Below are 23,996 nucleotides of genomic sequence, written 5' to 3' on the forward strand. Positions count from 1 at the left end.
GAAAAACTAGTTCTCAATGACAACAGCGGAGGGACACGTTGAATGAATGGTCCATCTGGCATGACGTCATTAATGTGCGTCGCATGTATACAGTTATAAATGAACTCCTGATTACAATTTATTTTAAAGCGTTATGATAGTGTGTCATTTTATATTAAAGCGCGCTGGTAAAAGTGGTAAATACGGACTAAAGAGAGGACGCTGATTATCGGAGATATCGCATTGTTTGACTTTGTTTCTGATCATTTCTTGGCAGATATGTCGAATAAGCCTTATTCGAGGATGTGAAACTAAGTTGTTGAAGTTAAAAAGTTACTTGGGGAACCATTTATCTCAAGGTTTCACTCTGGTTTAATGTAGTAGGTAAAAGCTGTATCTGAATGAGAAAGGACGAGCATGGATAAAGAAGAAGATTTGGAGATACTTGGTGAAGAGCTGTACTCTCTGATCTACCCCAAACACAGGGAGGATGCTGCAAAACTCACAGGTGAGCTCACCTGTATGATGCATTTTATTTTTAATTTCCCGTAACAAAAACATAAACAGCTTTAATATTCTCTGTCCCGTTGTATAAATCCATCCATCCATTTTACCTACCTTGTCCTCTAAATGCAATTTAATAGTTTTTAAGTTTTGTGTGTGTGTGTGTGTGTGTATATATATATATATTAGATTAAAGGGCTGAGGACTTTAGAGATGAGGGTTTGAAGGTGGAAATAAAATGCATAAATGCTCAAGTAAAATCTTATTTGAACCCGGTTGTGTGTTCCAGGTATGTTACTGGAGCTTCCAGCTGCCGTTTTGAGCCAGATGCTGCAGGATGAGGCCATGCTGACTGCAGCTGTGGAGAAAGCTCTCAGAGCTCTGCAGTTATCACCGAAGGCCAGGTATAATCATCAAGCGGAGACTGCAGCAGCGATGTTGGTTTGTAACGCTGGTGAAGACTAATGAATAAGCTTCTGAAAAATAAACCTTCCATTGTTTTTGTGATTCCTTACAGTGAGGTGGCACAGAAAGATGAGGATGACGTGTCCCAGTCCTCCGACTCTCTCGGGGAGCAGCTGTTTGAGTTAGTGGATGTTTACAACACTGGTCACTCACAGAAAATCACAGGTGAGTAAAATATCCTCGCTCTTCATAAACACAGAGAGATTACCATTCATTATACATTTTCTAATTAATCTCATTTATTTGTTGATCCATTTGGCCTGCAATTTTTGATATGTTAATAGCTCTCCTTACTGTTATTGTCTTCGTAGTGGTAAATTAAATAGTCAAAGGGCTGCACGTCATACGTAATCAAACCCACATTCAGTTTATCTACACTTATCAGTTGAGCATACAAACATCTACAAGTCATTTATACAGCGTTACAGTGATAGCACAGACGGCATTCATAGCCAGTATATTGATACATTACTTGTAAGGGCTGTTTTTTTCTTTTCCAAAATTTAAAGTCCTTTTAAATGCCCTTTTGCTAAACAGAAATTGTAAAAGTTAAACAATCCAATGACAGTGTGAATATCAGGACATTCCTATGCTAACTTTAGTTTTTAGCATCATTGCTCAAGATGTACTTTTCTCATGCAATGAAAAAGTGTTTTGCCTTGTGCACAGGAATGCTTTTGGAGCAGCAGAGAGATGCGGTTTTACAGCTCTTGTCAGATCCCAAACTGCTGGAGGAACACGTGAATCTTGCCCTGAAGACGCTGAAAGAGTTTGTAGCTTTTTCCTCCGAGTCTTGTCCTCACATTCAATTTATTTCATAATCAAGAGACACATTTTACATTTGAATTGTTTTTTTTAACTGCACAGTTTAATAAAGTTTCTGCCTTTCTTTTTCAGGCAGAACATAGAGGAGACGGACCTCAGCGACGCTTCAGAAGCTGACGAGACAGACAGGCTGGGAGAGAAGCTCTTCTCATTGGTTGAGCAGATGGATTCACTGCATGCGAATGACATCACAGGTGAACTGATTTATTTACCATTCAACGTGCACCATCTCTTGGCTGCGAGAGTCTTCCCAGGCCCTGATGTGTTCTCATAAAGACATCCGCATCGTGTTTTTCTAGGTATGCTCCTGGAGATGGACGCCGCTTCTCTCCAACAGCTGCTTAGTGACCACACAAAGCTGCAGGTTGCAGTTCAGAAAGCACAGGCAGTGCTGGATACTGAGAGCTAAGATGGATTTGATAAACCCAGATAATGAAAACTATGTAATTTTAGCCTAAAATGTGAACTGGGTATGAACGCAAGATGACTGAGGAGTCTGAAAGACGTCATTCTGCTGAAATGAAGGCTCGTTTCTGAGTCCTCTGTTTGCAGTGTCGGCATCTAATGGAAGACAAATCCGTTCTGCTTCACTTTGGTGCCGAATCTTTACGGTTTTTCTTGATAAAATTGTTTACATGAATGCATAAGAATGAATTTTCTTCTTTAGAGAACTCAGAAATTTGGATCAAGATGCTGCTTTTCATTTTGCATTATTGTAAAAAAAAAAAAAATGTTCAGCTGCTAGGAAATATAGCCGATTTTCAAATACATTAAGGTTGCTTATGTAATAGTGACATAACTGTCTCCAAATACTGATTATAAAGATATTTATCTTGACTGTTTCTAAGTCCTGTGTGCAGCTGTAGCAAACAAAGGGAGGAGGAAAATGAATGACTGAGCTAGTGTGGCTGGATTTATGTAAATATGTAAGGTTTGATGTGCCGATTTATTTTTAAGTTTACATTTTAATAATGTAGAATATGACTCACTATCAAGGAAGGAGTGACGACGGCTGTTTTGAGCTCAAAATGGCCATTAGTGACACAAAATAGTAATCTGCATCCATTTTCTTAAAGTAGCCAATTATGTTGGACCAATCACATTTCTTCATCCTCCAAAAACAGATTCTTTGGGAAAGGAGCGCACCAAGTGATTCATTCAGAATAGAGAGCTTCAAATGGAAAAGGAGTTTTTAAAAATACAATAGTACTAAAGAAAGATCTGTCTTTATTCCTGACTGAAAACAGATGTTAAAATATTATATATATCACGTGAGTTTGTGATGAAATTATTGCTGTACTGATTTCCATATTTTCAAAATAAATAGTTTAACACCCAATCAATGTTATCAGTACAGTATCTACATGTTGGTATTGATTGTCATTTTCTTCTAAATTCAAATAAAACTCTGCCACATTTCATTCACCTCACAGAGCTGACCTCAACTTTCTTTTCGCGGAAATAAAGGACAGCCAAGTCATTTCAAAATGCCTTTTTTTATGCAGTAAATAAAACCGCTAGACATCTCTATCAAAGTGCTACAGAGCGCAAAAATAACTATTATTATTGCCATTTGTTTCCATTATTTGTACTGATGATTCTCTGTCAATGATTTCACAGCAGAAATTCTGAAACAACAGAGAACAGCGGCCTCTGCTGGTTAACAATCCGATTGACGTCTGCAGAATGAACGACAGAGGAACATGCGCAAACTAAAATGACAACGTATTTAAGAGTACAACTAGCTCACGGTTCACAATTTTAAAGATTTATTGGTATGCAGAAGCAGGTGATACAAACGATTAGATTGTGATTGTAATTTTTTCAATCAATAATGCATCTGGTCAAAGCCTATTTGGAAAAAAACAAACAAACAAAAAAAAATTGTTAAATCTTCTCACACGCGCACGCACACCTTTTATGTCTACATGTCATAAATACAATCAATCTGATATACAAATATTTGGATAGATTCATTTTCTGCAATATTTAAAATTCCTCTTGAATTCTGGTTCCTGTTAGTTCAACAAACTTCCCTCCGTTTGAAGCCGTCAGCTCAGAACTTTGAGATAACCGCGGACAAAAAAAAAACACCCTCTGAGATCTTTGAAGGCGAACAAGTAAGTGTTGGGGGCTTGGGGGGCGAAGGGTTAAATAAATACCTGAAGGAAGCAGCGATCAATCCCTGCATACTTCTCTTTCTTAAATCATCTAACATACTTCGCACATCAAGACCAAACAAGCAAATCATCACACAAGTTGCCACCTCTAGCATGAAGGCTGCTTATAGAAATCTCCAGTATGAAATTAAAAAGATGCCTTCATGTATCCTTCACATATCCGCCCAGACATCTAGAGCACAACGGGACGCTGGGTGATCAGTGTTTTTATCTGGCAGCTTTAGTGGAGCAAGACGTGGACACAAATTATGCCGACATGAATACACAGTTTGTTTGTGTGTGTGTGTGAATGTACCCATGATGCGAATCGTTTTTCGACCCCCTGTTTGGTTTCAGGAATAAGCCCTTCAAGGAAACGCTGTGCTTGTTACAAACACACACCAGCGACACCTACTGGGCTGATGAAGGTATAAGGGAAAAAAAAAAAAAAAAAAAAAAAACAGTGGTTAAGCTGTTTGGATGAAAACCCGCATGATGGGATCAAGCTTTTCAAATGAAGGCCAAAGGAGGAGTTCTTAAGACATAGAGCAGTATGTCCATGTGCTTCGTTTACTTCCAGGTAGAATCTCATTTTTGTCCATTTAGTCTATTAATTTCATTTCTCCGTTGAGGGGGATGTTTACTTGTACACTGGGTACTGGCGCTGGCCCAACCGGCTAGGTCGCTGTCCCCCTCCCGATGGTGCACTTGTCTGGGAAAGAGAGAGAAGACATTCAGATGGGACATCATGTGAACAAACGGGGAAAAAAAAACAAAAAAAAACAAAACAAACAACAACATGGCAGACAGACCAAATAAAAGATGCTGCTTTAAAAACCACACCTGTGAAAACTGCGTAGGGTTATAAAAAGTGACGCCTCCTGCGGGTGCAGTCCCCTGGTTGGGATGACTCTGTCCAGGAAAAAGCAGAGGTACTTTGGTACTTCGATGTTGACACATTGATTCACAACAAATTGCCAGGGGGGAAAGTGGAAAGACGATGCAGACTGGATCCACGGTGAGGCACCTTCACAAACCACTGTTAATGCGTATTTCAGTAGCCATGCAAACTAGATGCTAGGGTTAGAGCAACTCTCCTAGGACAACTTTAAACGTTACATTTAAACCACTGCATCAATCTCCAGCATCACTGACTCTGATCATTTAATGGACTTTTTTTTTTCTTTCAAGCAAACTGAGGATATTGAATAGGGTCCCGCTAACATTGTGTAGTGAGCACGTTGGCTTAAAAAGTATTCCCACCGTTTGCATTTTATTTTTCGCAATACAACGTCAAACTTTGATGTATTTTAGTAGGGGTTTTTGTATGATAAATTAAAAAAGTAGTGAATATCAGTGAAACAGAGGGAATTCTGAGGAAGTTCTTCAACATTTACTGAATCTTGGTATGAATTCAGTTGTTCTATGAAGGAATCACAGACAACATGAGTGAAGAAACAGCACCGAGAAGCTCAAACAGGTCAGGAAGTTTAAAGTTTCATCAATGTATAAGACAATACAGCACAGTTTCATTTATCTTATAGCTGTATAGCAGAGTTTAATGAGGATGGACAGAGGTAAATAAAGGAAGATGCTGCAAGTGAAGCTGTTTTGGGCTACAAAAGTCTCGAGTCTGAACAGAACAGTAATCTGAAACATCCAGTCAAAGAGAAAGTATATGCACACATGACAATCTACATCGAAGAGACAAAGACGTGAGACTTGAAAGTTACTGCTCACAGATGCTCTCTGTCAATCTGACTAAGCTGGAGCTATGTCGCTAAGAAGAATAAAAAAAAAAAAAAATAAAATCACTCTATATGTGCAAAACTGGAAAACATCCTAAAAGCAAACAACTTCTAGCTGCAACTGCAGTGAAGGGTGTTTCTACAAAGTTTTTCCTGAGGAGAGATGAAAGGAGATGCACACAGCGCTTTTCAGATTTGTTATTTATAGCTTATTCTGATACATTTTACTATTCTTCCGCATCTCATTTACTATTTTTTCCTATTACACATAACCCATAAGATACAATTGGACAGGTTTGACGTTGTAATGTGGGAATACGAAAATATATACGTGTTTCAGCCCCACTACAGCTGTCAGAAAATTTTTTTGACCCCATAAGAATGTGCTGTGAATCAAATTTCATAGCAGCTGCCAGCTACTATTGCAATAACTTTCTTCCTTTAGCATGCTTTCTTAAATAGACAGAGCGGAGGTGGTAATGCTGGAGACAGCAGGCGGTAACAAACAGGCAGACGTTCTGGGGCTGATGCTCAGCAAAGCGTTGGATGTAAATGGTGAAGTTTTAACGATGAGATGCTACAGAACAGAAACAGGAAGATGCTGGCAGGGCATTGTTTAAGTACAGACTAGAAGTACCTGGTTTAAATGCTGACTCACTTCGCGTGATAAAGAACTCATTGAGCTAGAACGTGACAGCTAAAGAAAACAAGTAGGAAGGGAACAAAAAGAGAAAAAAAATCCCATCACCCCGTATTAATCATCTTTCATGCACTTGATTAGATCAATTTCCACAATCAAGTTAAAACTAAGTAAACGAGCATTAAACAACTGTAGTTCTTAGAAAACACCACATTGATGGAATTATATTACAGACACATGGAATAGAAATTATAGTAATTAACCAGGCATTCAGAGCATGAGAAAGATGAGAGTTAAGGTTGGTGTGCATGCATCCTCGAGTCTTCTCTTACAAGAACTTAAAAAAAGCAAACTATGCAGACAGGCCTTATGTCATTGTGCCATAAAGCATAAAGTCCATTACATGGACAGATGGATCTTACCTCTCCTGACTGTGACCCATCTGGAACAGGAGGACCTTCTAGGGCTGGTGGTAACAGCGTGGGGTTGAACACCTGAGCCGGTCAACAGATTCAGGATGAGTAAAACTGCAACTCTGAACCTTAAAACTTGGATTTCCATCGTGACATTTTGAAGGATTTCAAGTTTTACTGCAGTCTAAATAACTATTGAGATAAGATAGTGAAATATTTACATTAATAAAGTATAATTCCAGGTGGCTATGCACATTTTAATGTTACAACTCCATACTTTTCCAGAAAACTTATTCCATTTTTTCATCTACTTTTAAAGTACAAATACAATAGTTCACTTTCTGATACACAGCAGATATTCCAAGATATGTTAGGCCTTAAACACTGAAATAGACACACACAAAAAAAACAAAAAAAAAACATTGGTTGACTCCCTGATGAGAATAATGTCTAGAAATACAAAAGTTTCCCCCTACTCCATCCTGATCCAGACATGGAAAATAATTTAAATTTTCATCCACTCCCAGACTGCATATGAACGCAGGATGTTGTGCAAATGTTTAAAAACCAAAGGAACCTGTGGGGCAGCGCCGCTGCTTGGTGAATTCTGCTCTTGATTTCCACCTTCACTGCCTTCCAGAGGCTGCTGGTCACTGGGAGCTTCACATAAAGAGAGAAACAGAAAATATTTCATTTTGCTTTTAGGTATTTAGTTTTATTAGCTTTTTTCAGCTTATCAACAAAAAACTGAGAAGAAAAGATTCTTAAGTTTCACTGTGGTCTTGAATTTGGGCAAAACAAAAAAAGCTTGAAGGAGCGACACATCTCATCTGTCATCTAGTTACATTTGAAGAATTTTGAACTCTTCAAATAAAAGTTAAGCTACAATGTTAAAAAACAGCAAAAAAAAAAGTTTTTACTTATGTTAAAGTCTGAGATGTTTTTAAATGTTCTTGGTTCGCTCATTGTACTTTCATGACACACACCTGAGCTAGGCACAAACAGGTTGGCAGGCATGGGCATGGGGGCCAAAGGAGCAAACAGGTCCACAGGAGCCGGGGCCACTCCGCTCGGCTTAGCTGTTCCGCTCGGGTTCAGAACGTCCACATATCTGCTCCTAGTGCCTGAGAAGACACAAACAGTCAAACAAATTGCAACTAAGGATTTAAAAGATACATGGTATCCATAAATATCTGCCCTGAAAAGTATGAGGCTGAGTCAAATTTCCACTCTCTACTGTGCATCTTACCTGCTTTTCTGGAAAACATGTTGACGGTAGACCCAGCACCTGGAGGAGCAGTGGGCCCCCCAGGACCAGGCATCTGAGGCATCTTGGGAAAACCGGTTGGAGGTGGAGGAGGAGGCTTACTCTAACAGAATAAAAACAAAGCCATCAAAAAAAAAAAAAAGGCTTGTTTAAGATTTGTATTTTTAAAATATCCATTTGTTAACCACTGACCTCTTCTTCAGGCTCATTCAGGTCAACCCATCTATTTTTCTTTTCATCCCAAACAATCTGGCAACAATAAACACATGAACCCACAGATTGGTAAAGAACAGTTCTAGAGTTAAGGTGGGAGGAAATAAAATAAGCACATATAACTTACAGAAGGATTTTTATCATCTGGCAAGTGAGCCTCATTTTTCCTCTTCCCAAAGGGCCAAAATGACCAGCCTTTACTCTGTTTGCATGGAAAGGAAGCGCTGTGTTAAACAATGTAGCAGCGCAGTCTGCAGCTTTTGAAATTGTGTGAAAGTGAACCTTTTCTGGAGAATCCTTCTTGGCTTTCCTGGCCTCCTCTTTGCGTGGCTGTTCGGGAATCGAGGGCGGAGGTGGAGAGGCCTGTTTTACAGCAGAGTTGCTCCGCTCTCTTCCACCGGAGTGAGTGGAGGATTCAGAGGCCCTGCGAGAGCTGCGTCCAGATGGCTGGAAAACAAGATATTCTGATAAGAACACGCTTTGATACACTCTTGCATTTACATAACAAATGAAGTATTTAGTAGATAAATCTAAGGGCTTCACCACACAATAGTGAAACCAGGTAATTTTAGTGAGTAATAATCATCTCAGTGGAATTTAATATGTTTCGAGATATTAAGCTCTGGTGTTAAATGTCAATGTTACTTCTATATTCAGTTTCCTCAGCCAGGATGCACCAACATACCAAATGCATTGAAGATTGTGAAGTTGTTCGTGATCTCCTCGGACCCTGTGGAACCAAGCAGACAACAAGTTAAGCATTTCCTCTTGTATTAGTGGTTTCCAACATTTTTGCCACATAGACCAAAATCAAGTTTGTGATCCAGAAATTCAATATATATTTTTATCGAAAAGAGAAGATAATTGTATACTGAAACTTGTCATTTTCAATTCAGTTTATTAATTTATTCGGCACCGATTCACAACAAATGACATCTAGAGACACTTTGCAAAACGTAATTTCAATCCAATCATATACACATTCACTCTGATCTTAACAGTAAAATAAGCTCAGTTAATTATTCAACGCAGCTTAAAAAGTTTCTAACTAAGGAAACCCAGAAGACTGCATCCAATCATTGACTAATTTAGAGAGCTGGTATTTCAATAAAATGAACAAAGTCTGACTTTTGTAAGGAAAGGATCTATAAATTATTGTAGATTTGAAACATAAAAAGGGCTTTGCATGTTTGCCTTATTAAAAAAAATTAAAATGGAAAAAAGATCCCTAAATTGTCTAAAATGAATTATTTTTTGTTTCAAATTTCCTTTTTGGAAAATAAAAAAAAAAAAAACACCAGCTGTACTGAGCCATGTTTGGTAAATGTTTCAACCCCAGTTTTCCTGTGCTGGTGTATAAAGATTGAGCCATCTGTGAATGGGGTCAGAGGCTGCTGTTAATTTAGATCTTGGACAACCCCCTAAAAAAAAAAAAAAAAACTTATTTTAGGTTGTTTCAGAAGTGCAGGCTGGTAAATACTGACCATGATAGCCATGTGGTCATACAAGTCCATCTGAGGTGTGAAGGAGCTTCTGGGTGGGGAGGACGATATTGGATGTGTGGGATGCATCTCCGGGTTGGGTGGGAGGGGCTGCTCCATGGGGGCCATATGTCCAGGAGAGGGAGGCATGTGCTGGGGCATCTGAAAAGGTGGGTGAGTCATTTGAACAGGTGAATGTGGCACCTGTGAGGGAAGCATGTGAGGCGACATTTGGCCCTCTTGTGGTGGGGGCACAAAATGCTGGTGTGCCCCGGGATAGGCCTGCTCATGTTGAGGGTGGAAGTGGGGGTGGGCGACACCACCAGGATCCTGTGGAGGGAATCCAGGCATGGGGATTTGGCCTGGTGGTCCACTGGGGGGCACGGGGTAGAACTGGGGCACATCGCTTGAGGGTGGGAGCTGAGCTGGAGCCGCCCCCTCGTGGAGAATGGAGGAGGGAGCTGGAAGGAAGTGAAAGAGATTCAATCTATCTGCCAGCACGAAGAGCTAATCACACACAGGGCAAAAGTTTGAACACATTCACACACACCTGGAGGCATCAACTGCACCGCCAGCGGTTGAGGCCCAGGCATCAATGAGCTCATGAGCTGGTTGTCGGGGGCCTGGCCGTCCACTTCCAGAGGCAAGCTGTAAGGCTCATGTGGACTCTGGGGCTCCAAGTCTGAACTTTCGCTGATGCAGTCAAACTGTGCAGGAGTACTTCTGTCCCTGTTGTATGTAATCACACCAGTCTTACAAAAGGAGAGAGAGAAGAAATCATCAAATATGTTAATTGTTTAAAATTCACATGGTTTGTTTAAGTCAATCTAAATCTGCTGAACTTCTGAAAAATAAAACCTTATATCAAATTTTTTTGAAGAAATTTATCATTACATAGCTCCCTGTTGGAACTAGCAAGAAATGTCTGGAATTATATTATGCCACAAGGTGACGTAGAACCGTTGCTCTTCCTCACCCTGATCTGTCCATCCAGCTGTTTGAGGCGGATCAGCCACTCAGGCTCAATGAACAGCTCCTGCTCAGGTCTTTCCTTTAGTTGCGGATCAAAGAACCGCAACTTTTCTGACATCTTTAAGCAAAGAGAAAGTAAATAAATAAATCACATGTGGCAAAGAGTAAAATATAAAAAGATATGGAAAGCAAGGAACAACTACAAACCTGTATGATCTGGCTGATGAGCACAGGGGAGTAGTAGGAGGCATGCATGAGGACCGTCTTTGCGATAACTTCACAGTAATGAAAAGCTTGGGCAGACAGGCCTGATTCAGCCAGTCGGCATGCATAGATTAATTTGAACACCTGATGGAGGACAGAAAGAGAGAGAATATAGTCTTCAGATATTTTATTTACAATGTAATCATGAATGTAAAAACGTATGAGATACACTGAACAGGCTTCTAAAAATAAACACCCACCTGGAAGTTGGGTAGTGAACAAGGCTGGGAGCCCAGGGACTGAGCGTACTCATAGGCCTCCGTCCTCTGGATTGCTTCATTGGTGGCAAACTGATTAAAGGCCAAACTGAAGGCAAGAGACAGTGTTAAATGTCTGGCTTGTTTTCAGTTTATGTCAAAAGGCTTGGCTGTTTTGGGCTAACCTGTGGTTGGATCCAATCAACACCAACTTGGTGCTCTTCTTGGTGTAAACCCCCAGGCCAACTTGGGCCATCAGGTAGCAGAAGTGAGCAGCGTCAGTCAGCCCTTTAGAAGCTTTGCCAAAGCAGAAAAAAAATGGTCAAAAATGTTAGGAATGAAGCTACCAGCTGCTATTAATGTCAATACAGTTTAAACAACTCCCACTGGATAGAGGCTTAATAAAATAATCGTACCCAGAGTGTCACCCATAGTGGTGATAGTGCGAGTGTCCAAGTCCATGTTGTGTGTTAGGTTTGAGAGGACCATGGCCAGATGGGGGCGCCAGTCACCCCACTTCTCCTCTCCACAGCACTGCATATGTGGGGAAAAAAGAAACTTTCCATTTAGATAGCTGGAAAATCAGTGTCAACAGCTTCTTCAGCGCACCAGTTTAAAAACAGGCCGTAAGGACGAACCGTAGCTGAAGCAGGCATTCTCCCTGACATCAGCTGGTACATTGTTTGGAGAGGGTCATTCATGGGCAAACTATTGGCAAACCTGAAGACGAAAACAACATTTTAATGATTTCAATGACATTTTAAAACCATAATTATAGGTTCAGAAGCTTCAACTTCCGCTACTTCACCTTGTCATGACACGTGCATGTGTCCTGTTGTCCATCTTACTAGCCAACAGCAGGGCGTGACCCCAGAGACCTCCTTTCATGGCTGCTTCAAGTGCATCCTTTTTTCACCATACAAAGAATAAAATGTGTCGGATCTGTTCGGCTTAAAATACTTACGTCATTTTGCTAATCACTGCATCTCCTACCTTTTTGCGCCCAAACAGAAGCAGCTCTCTGAAGCGCTCCGTTTCCTTGCCAACGTTCTCCGGGACGATCATGAAAGTGTCGGACAGGAGGGACAGCGGTCCAGCTCCAGGCTCCTCTTCCGCTCGTGCAAGAGGTTCATTGTTGAAATCAATCAAGTTGGCTTCGTTGGGACTCTTGCCAGGCAGCCAGACAGAGCGATGCTCCTTCAGCAGGAGGTCAGCGATGTCTGTGCCGACCACAGTCTGAGGAAATGGAAAACAACAATAAGACCAAATTTTAATCAAATAATAATTGTTCTGGTAGATTTACAGCTGCAGACAACACAGACTCACCCCATTCTGTCTGCAAAGCAGCACAATGAAGTCCCAGAGCAGGCGGGCAGAGTCTCTGTCCAGCAAGTTGTTGTCACGGGAACACTCCATTGCTTTGTTTTGAGAGAATTTTATCACATCAACCTTGTGGGTCTCTTCCCTGTAGGCAGGACAGAAAAAGTTAGGATATATGTTTCATTACAAAAACCTAACCTGCAGCAAAAAAGTTGAATTTTCAATGTTGTTTGAATGCAACATTCTGCTTTTTTGTTACACTACTTTGCACTGAAAAACTGAAGTCTGGTTCTTTAAGGAGTTTACTTTCACCAAGATTCTGTGAAGTATTTGAGATGTAGAAAACTAGAAAAATGCACTTACTTAATCAGAGGTCCAGGGAAACCTCGCAGCTCAGCCTGATCTGTGGTGTCCTGCAGCATCGTCTAAAAGGAGAAGCAGAAGATAAAATAATACATAACATAATCTTTACATTATTTTCTGCTCACAATAGTCTAAAATGTTTGTATCTCCAAAAAGGAGATAGAAACTAATTTTACAACCTATGATCCATAAATTAAGGAATGCCTACTTTATGATTAATGCATAATGATATAATGTAACTTAATGTGTGCTGAAATTTAAACCTTAAAAGCTCTGTACAAAACAATAAATAAAAGCTTTTTACAATTTTTTTACAGTAAATGTACCTCCATGTTGTGGATCTCAACCAGAGCAGGCTGGCCAGCTGAGGGGAGATTGGGCAAGACTTGGATCAGATGACCTCCAGGTCCAAAGCGAGCACAACGATGGGGCATGGTAAACTTTTCTGGGGTTGCAGGACGAGGGGGAGCTGAAAGGGAAACAATGGCTACCGTGTAATTAAGTGAGATATAATAAAGATAAAAACGCTTTAAAAAATATATATTCTCCAAAAACTGAGTTTTGTAAGATTACGTTGCTCTGGTGCAATCCAGGTACTGTCTGTAGTGTACTCTGAGGGATACATGTACTGGCTGTAGTTCTGAGTAGCGTCCGTTTGATTTGGATACTGGCCATAAGAGTAGTCCACAGGGAGAGTGGATTGTGTTGTGTCATAAACTGCAGACACCAAGTCAGGCTGGCTCCTGTACACCTGGCTCTGCAATTGAAGTGGACAAATAAAAAAAGAGTTGAGAATAAGGTGGCAGAAGATCCAGGTCCCATAAATTGAAACAAACAAACAAAAAAAAAACTAAGCAGCTTTTTTTTTATTGCCTATGAAATAAAAAGCAGCCATGACAGTTCACCTGCTGCGACCGTGAGCTGAAGCTGCTTTGTCTGCTGTGATGACTGGTGGAGCTGTGCACGCTGTGTGCCGACCGCTCGCTGTGCACGCTGTGCCTGTCAAAGTCGTCGCCGTAAGCATCTCTCCCGCGCACGTTGTCGTCATCAAAACTGCGATCATATCCAGGATAGTAAATCCATTGGGCGTCGTAGACATCTTTCCTGTGAGAGAACCCATAAAACACTCAGCAGGAGTAAACTGATAGGACTCATGCATAGCTACGCTGCTTTACATCTTTTTGTCTTCATTGTACTTTTTACTAAAATGCAGTTTTAATAACGCATACCCGGGCTGATTATAGTAGCCGTTTCTGTACGTCTCATTGTAATAAGACCAATAGGACTGATCATAGTATCCTCTGTATCGTCGGTCGTATTGTCCGTAGTTGTATCCTTTTAAAACAAAAAACGGGAGGAAAAAAAAGAAGATAATTGACAAATACATGGCATTTTTTCTTTCATAAATCACTGTCGAATTGACATTGTATTAGCAAATATGTGTAGCTCATACCTCTATAGTCATAGCGCTTGGGGTAATCTGCATAATATTCACCGTAGGCACTTCGGTTTTGCCGTTGGTAATCTTCGGAATAACCTTGCCTGAAGGACAACACAAGGTGATATTTCACAGGACCAATACAACACATGAAATTGAAACATGCACAGAGTGTTATTTCAACATGGAAAACCAAACGTGATGCTGCAATTAGCAGCCTTGTGTGTGTGCTGACTAAACACCGACAATAAATGATTTCAAAGAAAGGATGCAAAACAAATAATCAATGCAGTTTCTATTTTTGCATTAAAAATGCATAAAAGACCACCCGGAAATGGAATGTTTGTCGTTTCATATTTGCAGTTATTAAAATACACACTTTGGATGGCAATAAGATATTGAGGCTGTTGGATGGAGTCTCACTTCAGCAAATTCACACACTTGACACAGCGGTAACAGTGTGCATTAATTTTTAACTTCAATTTCCTAAAAATGTGCAGACTTTATTAAGTATTTATTCATTGGAGTCAAAGGTAAAGTGGAGAGCAGACTGTTGCTTACATGGATTACAGCTTCAAATATGATCTGACTGAATAGACTGTAAATATAGAAATATTTGCACATTTCTTACTTTTTAAATTATTTTTATAAATTATAGTCATTCATTTGTTTTTCTAAAAGATTTTTTACATCAACATTTACATTAATTTGCCAGTTGTTCAGTTGCAGGAAAACAAAAATCATAAGCATTGTATTATCGAAAATATCATTTAAGAATAATTGATATTACTGTGCGACTTATGTGATTAATTGATTAAATGCATTGCGACAGGCTTAATGATGGTACACCATTCTACCTCAGAAAAACAAAGTAGTGACATTTTTTTCCAACAATTCTGACTTTTAACTATTGAATTGAAGAAGATTGTGAAGGTTAGATGCTGAAGCAAGACTGACTGCTTCACTAACCTGGATGAAGGCCGGTCTGAGTACTGACTAGCCCTTGAGTTGGGTCGCTCTGACTGCGGTTCTCTGTATTGGTAGTTTGGATCATGGTAACCTGGGTTCTGCCCATCATATCTGCCATACCAAGGATCTCCTCTGCCTCGGTAGTTTGCATCCTAACAGGAAAGCATTAAAAAACGGATTAATAAAGAGGGACACACAACAGTTGCTCATTCATGATGGTCAAAAATCGTCTCAACCCTTACTTGATAATACTGCTGCATTCTAGGATCTCCAGGTGGAGGTGGATACTGGCCTGGAGGATACTGTCCTCTGCTATCTGGGTATTCCCCATAGTTTCCATAGTAGCTGCTGTACATCTGTCCAGATCCAGGAGGAGGAGGATGCACATAGTCTTGATGGCTGCCTGCAGAGGAGGGTGGTCGGGGAGCTACAGCTGGAACTGCTTGGGGATCCCCTGGAGGTACGGCCCCATGCGTGCCTGGGGGGCACACCCCAGGAGCGGCAGGAGGAGGAGGAGCATTCCCTCCAGCAGGTCCTTGTGCCGGAGTTGAATATTGACCATGAGAAGGCTGGGCTCCACTGACAGGAACAGCAGGAACATCCCTCTGTCCCTGCAATGCAACTTGAGAATTGGATGTCTTAGGAGGTTCACTTTGAGTCTGCTGAGTGTTTGGAGCAGCTGGAGGTGGTCCTGGTGGAGCTTGTGAGGTGGATGTAGAAACTGATGTCTGGATAGAGAGAGTCCCTCCATCTCTTACTCCCTGCTGAGCATCCTTGGTGACCTGCAGGTAAAATCCATTACTAGACTGTGACGACTCATGCAAAGACAACGGCTGGCCGTATGCCTGGCTCTGGCTGTGTGATTGGTGCATAGAAAAATCAAGCAGTTCGTAGTTTAATGTCTGATTATGGTTAGAGACAGAAGCAGTCACGAGAGAAACGGGCTGTGAATTAACAGTAGAATGGCTTTCTGCCCCCAATGATTGGCCCCTTGAAAGAGGAGGGTGGACAGGTTGAGAGAGTGGTGGAGTTGTGATTTCTGAAGTTGCTCCAACTGTTTTGTCGCGAGTCAGATTGAGCGGACCCTGATTAGGAGCGGAGGAACAGAAAGCCGCGGACCCAGAAGAAAAGAGCGGATTTTGCTTAGAAGGTAGGGCTGATGGTTGAGAGATACTGGCACCAAGCCCTTGTGCGGGAGGTCTTTCGGGGGACACAACTTCTCCATGATTAGTCTGAGTGGATGACGGAGTAGGAATGCTGGGGGGAATCACGCTGTAATTGGATACAGGAGGGGCAATTAAAACGGGCTGATGAAGTGAGCTAGACACGAGCAGAGATGCGTAACCCAGGCCGCTTTGAGAGTCAACTGGCTCCGCATCACTCACCTTTGGAGGGTTTTCTAGGTTCTCTGAATGCTGCTGAGAAGCTGTCTGAGCTCTCTGCGAGGCCTGCAGGTCCAGCGGACAATCCTCTGGTGGCTGAATGACGTCAGCACTGGGTTCTCTTAATGGGGCCAAAACTGTGAGGGCCGCAGGGGCAAGGAGGATGTTGGTACCCAAGCTCGTAGGGTCGCTCTGAGCCCACAGAGTAGTGGCCGGACTCTCGCAGGGCCGATTGGCCCCAAAAGCACGAGATGAAGGTCGAGAATGAGGATGTACCACCGAGTGTGTTTGACTGGATAATCCATCGCCGGGAGCAGAAGATGGAGCTTGTCCTGGTCCAAAAATGTTCTCCATATTGTCTGGCGGCTGCTCCAAGTTACCAGATGTGGAATCAGAACCTCCTTCAGCAACCATTTTAGCCCTGTCAACTTCAGCAGGACGCACTCCAACACTATGTGAACGTACGGGTTCAAACGAGCTGTTAGCGCTTGCTTGGAAAATCCCAGTTGGTTTTGGTGGGCTAGGCGTGGGGTGCCACATATGCTCTACTGTACCTTGCACAACTACATCACCACTTGGAGATGTATCTATCTGCTCAAAGTAGCCTCCGGCAGCAGCAGCGGCGGCGGAAGCAGCAGCAGAAGAGGCATTAAGATTATCGGCAAGACGAGGGCTTTCCTGCTGAATAAAGGTACCTTCGACTCCCTGGTGCCGACGGGAGCCGGTTCCACTTCCATGGCTCAAATTGCTGTAGTTGGATGACACACTCGCAGATCTCATTGGTCTTGGGATTGAATCTGGAGTTTCCAGGTTGGGTCCTGTTTCAAACTGGTCAACTGGGTTACATGCAGCAATAGCAGCAGCAGCACTGCTGCTGGATTCGTTGGGTAAAACTTCCTGGTTTGGAACACACTCCAAATTTTCCACGTGGTCAAAGTCATTATCCGGGAGCTTCTGGATGTGCCCCTGTAAAGGATGACTGCTTTCATTCATATAGGGAAGGCGTGAATGATCGGGAACAGACACTCCTTGGTAATCTACGGTCAGATCTGAATGACTACTATGAGATGGTGGGTTGCTGTTATGCTGAAAAGATGCAGCAACACCATTTAATGTTTTATTCCTCTCATCAGCAAGCGTTTCCTCGTTTTCCACATCACTCCCTTTGAAGAACATCGAGATTGTACCAGACTCTTGACCGTATGCATCTGTGGCAGGAACAGAACTTGGAACAGGTTGACTGACAGGACCATGCCCCGTACTGGAAACATGAGGAGATCCAGCAGACTCTGTAGGTGGCTGAGGATGGCTCGAGCTGGTACCCATTTGGTGGTAGCCGGAATCCTGCACTGGTTGGTTGAACCACAAGTCATGGGGCGCAGAGCTCTGACTGAAATAACTCTGGGTTTGGAAATGTGAGTTGAGGTGCTGGGGTCCATTTGGGTCAGGCAACAAAGAGCTGGCAGCTGCTACAGGGTTCTGGAGAGGAGCAGGGGGGTGAATTTGGGGATGTCCAGAGTAAGCTGGAGGGGTGGGGGCATTGTGGTGGGGTGACTGGCTGTGGGAGGGGTACATCTGGGTCTGTGGTGGTATATTTGAGGGCCGTGCTGGTGGATCAACAGTTGGTTGGAAATAGTTTTGAACTGAGGGAGGCCGGCTTGAGTGATCAGGAGCCCACTGAGTAGATGAAGATGACAGTGGAAGGGGTTGAAAAGGCAAAGGATGGCCAAGATGTTGTGCCTGAAAATCCTGGTTAAAAAGTGTATTACTAGGTGCTGGTGACATATGTGATGAATCTGTGGACATACTTGCAGTTGGATCTCTTGAATTAAAATAGTCCTGTTCACTATTAGCTGATGCATATCCTGTGGGACTTGGAGATGGGAAAACACCAGCAGATGGAGTACCCTGAGGGGTGAATAAAGTTACCCCTGACAGAGGTTGTGCTAGGGGACCAGCCACTGCAGCTGGAACATTTTCAAGCAACTGCGGTTGTGGAGGGAGTCCAGAACCAAGCTGAGAATACATGGCATTAGGTGGAGTTTGCATTTGTGGTGGGCTGCTGTTAGGTATTGTAGGAAGACCACCTGCAGCCATTGGGGGTTGAGCTCTGCCAAAAGCAAAAGGGTCCGTTATGGGCTGTGTAGGAGGCAGCATAGTAGCTGTCACTGCTGTCGCATGCTTCTGAGGCCTTATCCTGCCTGTCATATTAGGCATAGAGGCTCGCGGTGGTCCAGCCCGAGGAGGTCCAGCCCGGGGGGTTGGTTGCATGTCTGCACAGCAAGTCCAATGACCAGGTCACTCTGAAAGATGTCACTGAAGAGACTGAAGTCAGGCGTAGCTGTAAGAAGTAAAGGAAAGAGTTCAGGGTTAATAAAAGCAGCACATGTTCCTTTGAAGGGACATTACCACACCTTTATTTGTGTAAAAAGTACAACGTGGCAGCTTCTACATCAGAAAGTGTTTCAGCTACATACACGTCCTCTCTGCATCGCCCCTTTAACTTATCTCATGCATGTTAAGGAAAAGCATACTTAAATATCCTGCTATGCACAAAAACAGTGATTTTAAGAGAAGGAAGTTTTCACTTTTCCTTGATATATTAAAATTTAAACATACTTCAAAGAAATCTTGTAGAAATATGAAAAATCACATCTTTTAGCTTCAGTAAATGAATTACGCCACCATAGCAAAACACATAAACACTGACCACGTCACATTGTTAGGTAAAATCTGCATCTTAACCAAGACTGATTCATCTAAAAGAAAAGTACAATGATTTTAAGTACTGCATAGGGATGAACAGCAATATTGTTTTTAATATGAATCCATTAAATTGGAATTAGCTCTGCATATCACCAGATAAACAAAGCTAAAGAAATCACTGACTCAAAAAGCAGACAAGTAATTAGACAACAAAGTTCCCTTAGATTAATAAATCTATGTGATCTTACAATAATACATGCAATGAACTTTGACTTCGTTTAAATCCTATCATTTGTTATTGTGCATCTGTCACATGGAAGCTAAGAAGATCTACGTGAATATGCTAAGCTAGAGAGGAGGATCAATAACAGCCACATCTCACAAGGAAGGTAAGTAGGTTCAGTCAGTCGGAAGAGCGATCCTAGATTTTTCAGATGATCAGGTTACAAATTTATAAAGAACAACCAGGTAGGCTAGCGATAGCTATGTTAAAACTCGAAGTTCCAAAAAGTCCAAAAGTTAGCTGCAAACTTGCAACTTGTCACCGATAGCTGGAATTAGCTATTACATAACCGAGGCTAGCTCTCTTTGGTCAGGCTCGACATGAAGTTACCGTTACACATTAAGCTGCCTTAGAGGAAGGGTCCAGAGAGTGCTCTGGCTCAACAGCTAACAGAAACGCTACATGTCCACAGCGGCACACAGCAAAAATACTAACATTATACATTAGCTTATATGGGGCAACGTCGAGCAAGAAGACGGACATCGTGTTGTTGTCGTACCAACTCTTCCGTGACAGGAAAACACACGGCTAAGTTACGAGTCCCTAGACAATCCTAGGGTGATTTAACAGGTTCACTGCCTGGACAGCTAGCCTTAGCATCGCTGCTTAGTTAGCACCGCCAGCTAACTAGCCTATGCTAACTAAAGGGTAACAGTGTAATTCCACTTAGGGACACGACATTAAAACCCTTGTAGTACAACTTTGTTAACTGCGCTAAACGACTAATATTACACAATGTCAAAAACATTCATATATAAAAGTACGTTCTTACAAATATGCAGGACTGTAAGTCTCACACAACGCCACCATCTTCATGGAACACATCCTACTAGGCTACGTGTACAAGCTCCGTCACGGCCCAAACAACAATTACGTCCAAACGGGGCGGAGCTTGTTAGACTCCTGCGTGAATGAGCAAAAAGGAATACTCATTTATAAATGAATTATACTGAGTTATACATGTCAGTGTGTTTAAATGATTTACTACAAATTAAGTCTTTCAGAGACGTATTTATTAATGTATTTATTTTTCATACCGTCGTGATTATCAATATGTTATCAATAATGAGGAAGAAACTGCTAACACGGCAGTTATCCAGTCAGTAACCCCTCTCACAAGCAAGTTCATTATGAAAGAAACTATGAGTGTTGTCTCCAAACATAGTAATAGAAAGTTAGGTGGAAGGGAAAAGTATGGTAGAAAAGGATGAACAGCCTTGGCGGGGGAGGGGGAGGAGGATTATGAAGCAAAAACTATGTCAACATTTTGGGGAGACAAGACTTGATTTGCAGCTAAAGTCAGGACGTTAAGGGCTACCACACACATATCCATGACATGGGCTACAGCTGTCAGGTTCCTTCTCTGAAGTCAATCCTGAACCAGCAGCAATGTGAGAAGTGTCTTTCTTGCTTGGGCTGAGGAGAAAATTATGTAAACTGCTTATCAGTGGTGCAAACTCCTCATCTAAGGTTAAAGTAAGTTTTGCATTTTATTTGGAAATCAAAGTTCCATAGTCTTGAGGACAAATGAGGCGGTACAGCTTGATATTGCCGAAAGTTTTCAATGACATTGATGATTTGGGAAGCCATGTCATCAGATCGTGTTTCATCAGGTCCAAAACTGGCTATTGTTATATACATGAAAGCTTTAGAGCACTTTACACTTCCCTTTACACTTGCTGGGGCTTTATAGTCAAAAGTGCTAATACATGGGTCAATGTGTGATATAATTTATATAATTTAAACAAACTCACCTGACCTGAACCCAAGAGAGAATCTATACAGGTTTTTAAAGGTGAATATGAGGGATACTAGACCTTTCTGTGAATGGCCAAAGGCCACCATTAAAAACCGGGGTTTCAGCATTTCAACAGGCTGATAATCTCCATGCAAAATTGTACTGATACCATTTCAGTTGTTGAGTACTATATACAGTACATGGGCACACTTTCACATTTGTGCAATAAACATATCTTTTATATTGATGTTAACCTTCCAGACCCCTCAGGTCTTCTGGTTCTGGTCTGCTCTGCATCCCCAGAACCAGAACCAAACGAGGAGAAGCAGCATTCAGCTTCTATGCACCACAAATCTGGAACAAACTTCCAGAAAACTGTAAAACAACTGAAACACTGACTTCCTTAAAATCTCGACTAAAAACCCACCTGTTTAGAGTTGCATTTGAAACGTAATCAATTACGAATTTAACAATGGCACTTGACTTACTGTAATGTTTTGATTGTTGATTCTATGTTGCATGACTTTGTGTTTTTGTGTTTGCTATGACGGAAAGCACTTTGAAACATTCACATTAGCACATTTTACATTGCTGCTAAAATGTGCTATGCAAATAAAATTTGATTTATTGATTGATTAAGAAATGTTTCAGTTTTCTGAGAAAGAGAAGTCTGAGTTTCTATTAGAAGTCAATCGTCAAATTTAATATAATGACTGAAATATTTCAGTGTGTGTAATGAATTACTGAAATTTAACTTTCCATGTTTTGAGTTGAATTACTGAAGTAAAGTAAACTTTAAATCACTTTCTAATTTATTATGACGCACCTAAAATGCAAGTATCCATGTTCTGTGATGCTTTCTGAAAACCACATTTAACCACTAGGGGGAGTAAAATGCCCACTTATGGCATTTAGAACCTGAACAATCCTGAATTTTTGGAAGCGTTTACTTTCCCTTTCCGTTTAGAGCAGTGTTTTTCAACCTGTTTTGAGTGAAGGTACATTATTTTAATTGAAAAAAATCTCGAGGCACACCACCAACCAAAAAAATGTAAACAAAGATACTCTGTAGCCACCTATATTACATATATAATCATTCTTGTCAAAGTGTCTTGAATAGGAATCAAATAAACACAAACATTTATTTTTATCATATTTTACATTTATTTCAAATTGCCCTTAACAATGTGGTCTTAAATTTACAGAAGTTGTAGAAAACTCCAAAGTGTTTTACAAACTAATCCACAAGCATTCTTTAAGCTGGAATACAGAAAATCATTCTTATTCTCAAAGAAGCAATAATATTTGTTAAAGATTTTACTTCATATTCACTGTTACAATATGAAGAGTTGCATGTACAAAATGTCAATATCTGTATATTTTACCCACTTAGTGTGAAACATCTGCATGTTTGGATGAAAACAGAGCTGATTTCCTGGCAGAAATTGAAGAAAGACAAATCTCTTCCTCAACAGCTCTCAGTCTTTCTCTGTTTTTAGTTTTTATAGTAGCCAGGCTTGAGAAGCTCACTTCACACAGACATGTTGTGGGAAATGGACCCAGGTTCTTTCCAACTACTGCTGAGCTTCACTGTCTTTTCCATCACTGTTGTCACAGTCTTGCTAGATAAGAGGCTCTCACCGCTACCTGTAACATTCATGCATCACTAATTCTCTTGTTTTAATGTAAAATGCTCTGTACCTACTGCCATCTACTGGTAAGAAAATTACATGATTACGCCGCTAGTCACTGCTACAGCAGAGACACTCGAAGATGGCATTATTTGCAGATAATTAATTGATTTTCAAAAAATCTTTTAAGACCAATTACTGTGTTTCCCAGACTATAGAGCGCACCATACTATGAGCCGCACCTTCAAAAAAACAAAAAACAAAAACAAAACTGGAAACCGCACCGGGCTATAAGCAGCTGGTATCTCTGCTGCTCTCGGTTTTCCATAATGACCCAGCAGAGGGCAGCAGAGGGCTGCGTCCTAATAAATCTGCTGGACGTAGTAAGGACGCAGTCCTCCTCTCCAAAGCCGAACCATGGTTTCGTTCACCCCGAGTTTACGTGCAGCGGCTCTATTTCCATCCTGTAATGCCAGATCAATACTCCTCAACTTAAAAGCTGCATCATATGAGTTTGAAAACATTTCTCATTCGTGCCTTTTGCTAGCATGTGCTTGTTCTAAATGAAAATTAGCGCATTCTTCTTTGATTTACAATTTTGACTTCGAATGATTCACTTCATGCTAAAGAGCCCCCTGGTGGTTGAAGAAAAATCCACAGAAAAGCCGCCGAGGGCTAAGCCGCATGGTTCAAAGCTTAGGAAAAAAGTAGCGGCTTGTAGTCTGGAAAATACTACCGAAGGTGAAATTGGATAATTTCCACAGCACACCTGTCGATCACTCACGGCACACTAGTGTGCCACGGCACAGTGGTTGAAAAACACTGGTTTAGATCAGTGGTTTTTAACCTTTTTTGAGGTACCAAACCCACCAGTTTCATATGCGCATTCACTGAACCCTTCTGTAGTGATAAGTTAATATGATTCCCCCCCCCCCCCCAAATTCAAGACATAGGGTTGACCCAACTAGAGTCGAGTTGGGTCCCCCCAAGATCACTAAGTCTTAGAGTCTCTGAGAACAGTTCTTCAAAATATAGTCGG

The 23,996-nt window shown here is 41.4% G+C and overlaps 2 protein-coding genes across 6 annotated transcripts; one reads left to right on the plus strand and one right to left on the minus strand.

The window, feature by feature from the left end:
* Positions 1-53: 53 nt before the first annotated feature.
* Positions 54-3,928, plus strand: LOC103151449 (polyadenylate-binding protein 3). Of its 2 annotated transcripts, none has more exons than XM_016681478.1 (6): positions 54-487; positions 773-887; positions 1,001-1,113; positions 1,606-1,717; positions 1,846-1,967; positions 2,073-3,928. In XM_016681478.1, the coding sequence occupies exons 1-6, from the start codon at positions 397-399 to the stop codon at positions 2,180-2,182; spliced, it is 663 nt and encodes a 220-aa protein (XP_016536964.1). In that variant the 5' UTR covers positions 54-396; the 3' UTR covers positions 2,183-3,928. The 2 variants fall into 2 exon arrangements, with proteins under 2 accessions (XP_016536964.1, XP_007571580.1); XM_007571518.2 differs by having other exon boundaries at positions 1,618-1,717.
* On the minus strand, positions 3,520-20,467 carry sec16a (SEC16 homolog A, endoplasmic reticulum export factor). 4 transcript variants are annotated; one of them, XM_007571517.2, is made up of 32 exons: positions 20,361-20,467; positions 16,603-18,940; positions 15,460-15,999; positions 15,218-15,369; positions 14,264-14,352; positions 14,040-14,145; positions 13,716-13,914; positions 13,384-13,567; positions 13,137-13,279; positions 12,811-12,872; positions 12,454-12,592; positions 12,121-12,363; positions 11,936-12,033; positions 11,766-11,847; positions 11,544-11,661; positions 11,313-11,424; positions 11,131-11,236; positions 10,874-11,014; positions 10,671-10,784; positions 10,245-10,446; positions 9,698-10,155; positions 8,899-8,943; positions 8,496-8,660; positions 8,341-8,415; positions 8,193-8,249; positions 7,983-8,103; positions 7,720-7,857; positions 7,311-7,393; positions 6,743-6,814; positions 6,318-6,377; positions 4,776-4,844; positions 3,520-4,644 (listed from the first exon to the last, which is right to left on the minus strand). In XM_007571517.2, the coding sequence occupies exons 2-32, from the start codon at positions 18,868-18,870 to the stop codon at positions 4,573-4,575; spliced, it is 6,513 nt and encodes a 2,170-aa protein (XP_007571579.1). In that variant the 5' UTR covers positions 18,871-18,940; positions 20,361-20,467; the 3' UTR covers positions 3,520-4,572. The 4 variants fall into 4 exon arrangements, with proteins under 4 accessions (XP_007571579.1, XP_016536962.1, XP_007571575.1 ...); XM_016681476.1 differs by having other exon boundaries at positions 6,339-6,377; positions 15,460-18,940; XM_007571513.2 differs by having other exon boundaries at positions 15,460-18,940.
* Positions 20,468-23,996: the final 3,529 nt, after the last annotated feature.

The sequence above is a fragment of the Poecilia formosa genome, unplaced genomic scaffold, assembly GCF_000485575.1.
Source record: "Poecilia formosa unplaced genomic scaffold, Poecilia_formosa-5.1.2 Scaffold282, whole genome shotgun sequence".
Lineage (NCBI taxonomy): Eukaryota > Metazoa > Chordata > Actinopteri > Cyprinodontiformes > Poeciliidae > Poecilia > Poecilia formosa.

Bases quoted from the DNA above. Each gene is read 5' to 3' on its own strand.
- sec16a (XM_007571513.2), bottom strand. From the start codon at position 18,870: ATGCAACCAACCCCCCGGGCTGGACCTCCTCGGGCTGGACCACCGCGA. The intron at 13,568-13,715 runs GTGAACTGTCAT...CTTCAATTGCAG, and splicing joins TCAGCTCACGGTCGCAGCAG to AGCCAGGTGTACAGGAGCCA. The intron at 11,015-11,130 runs GTGGGTGTTTAT...GTCCTCCATCAG, and splicing joins GTTCACTACCCAACTTCCAG to GTGTTCAAATTAATCTATGC.
- LOC103151449 (XM_016681478.1), top strand. From the start codon at position 397: ATGGATAAAGAAGAAGATTTGGAGATACTTGGTGAAGAGCTGTACTCT. The intron at 488-772 runs GTGAGCTCACCT...TGTGTGTTCCAG, and splicing joins GGATGCTGCAAAACTCACAG to GTATGTTACTGGAGCTTCCA. The intron at 1,968-2,072 runs GTGAACTGATTT...GTGTTTTTCTAG, and splicing joins GCATGCGAATGACATCACAG to GTATGCTCCTGGAGATGGAC.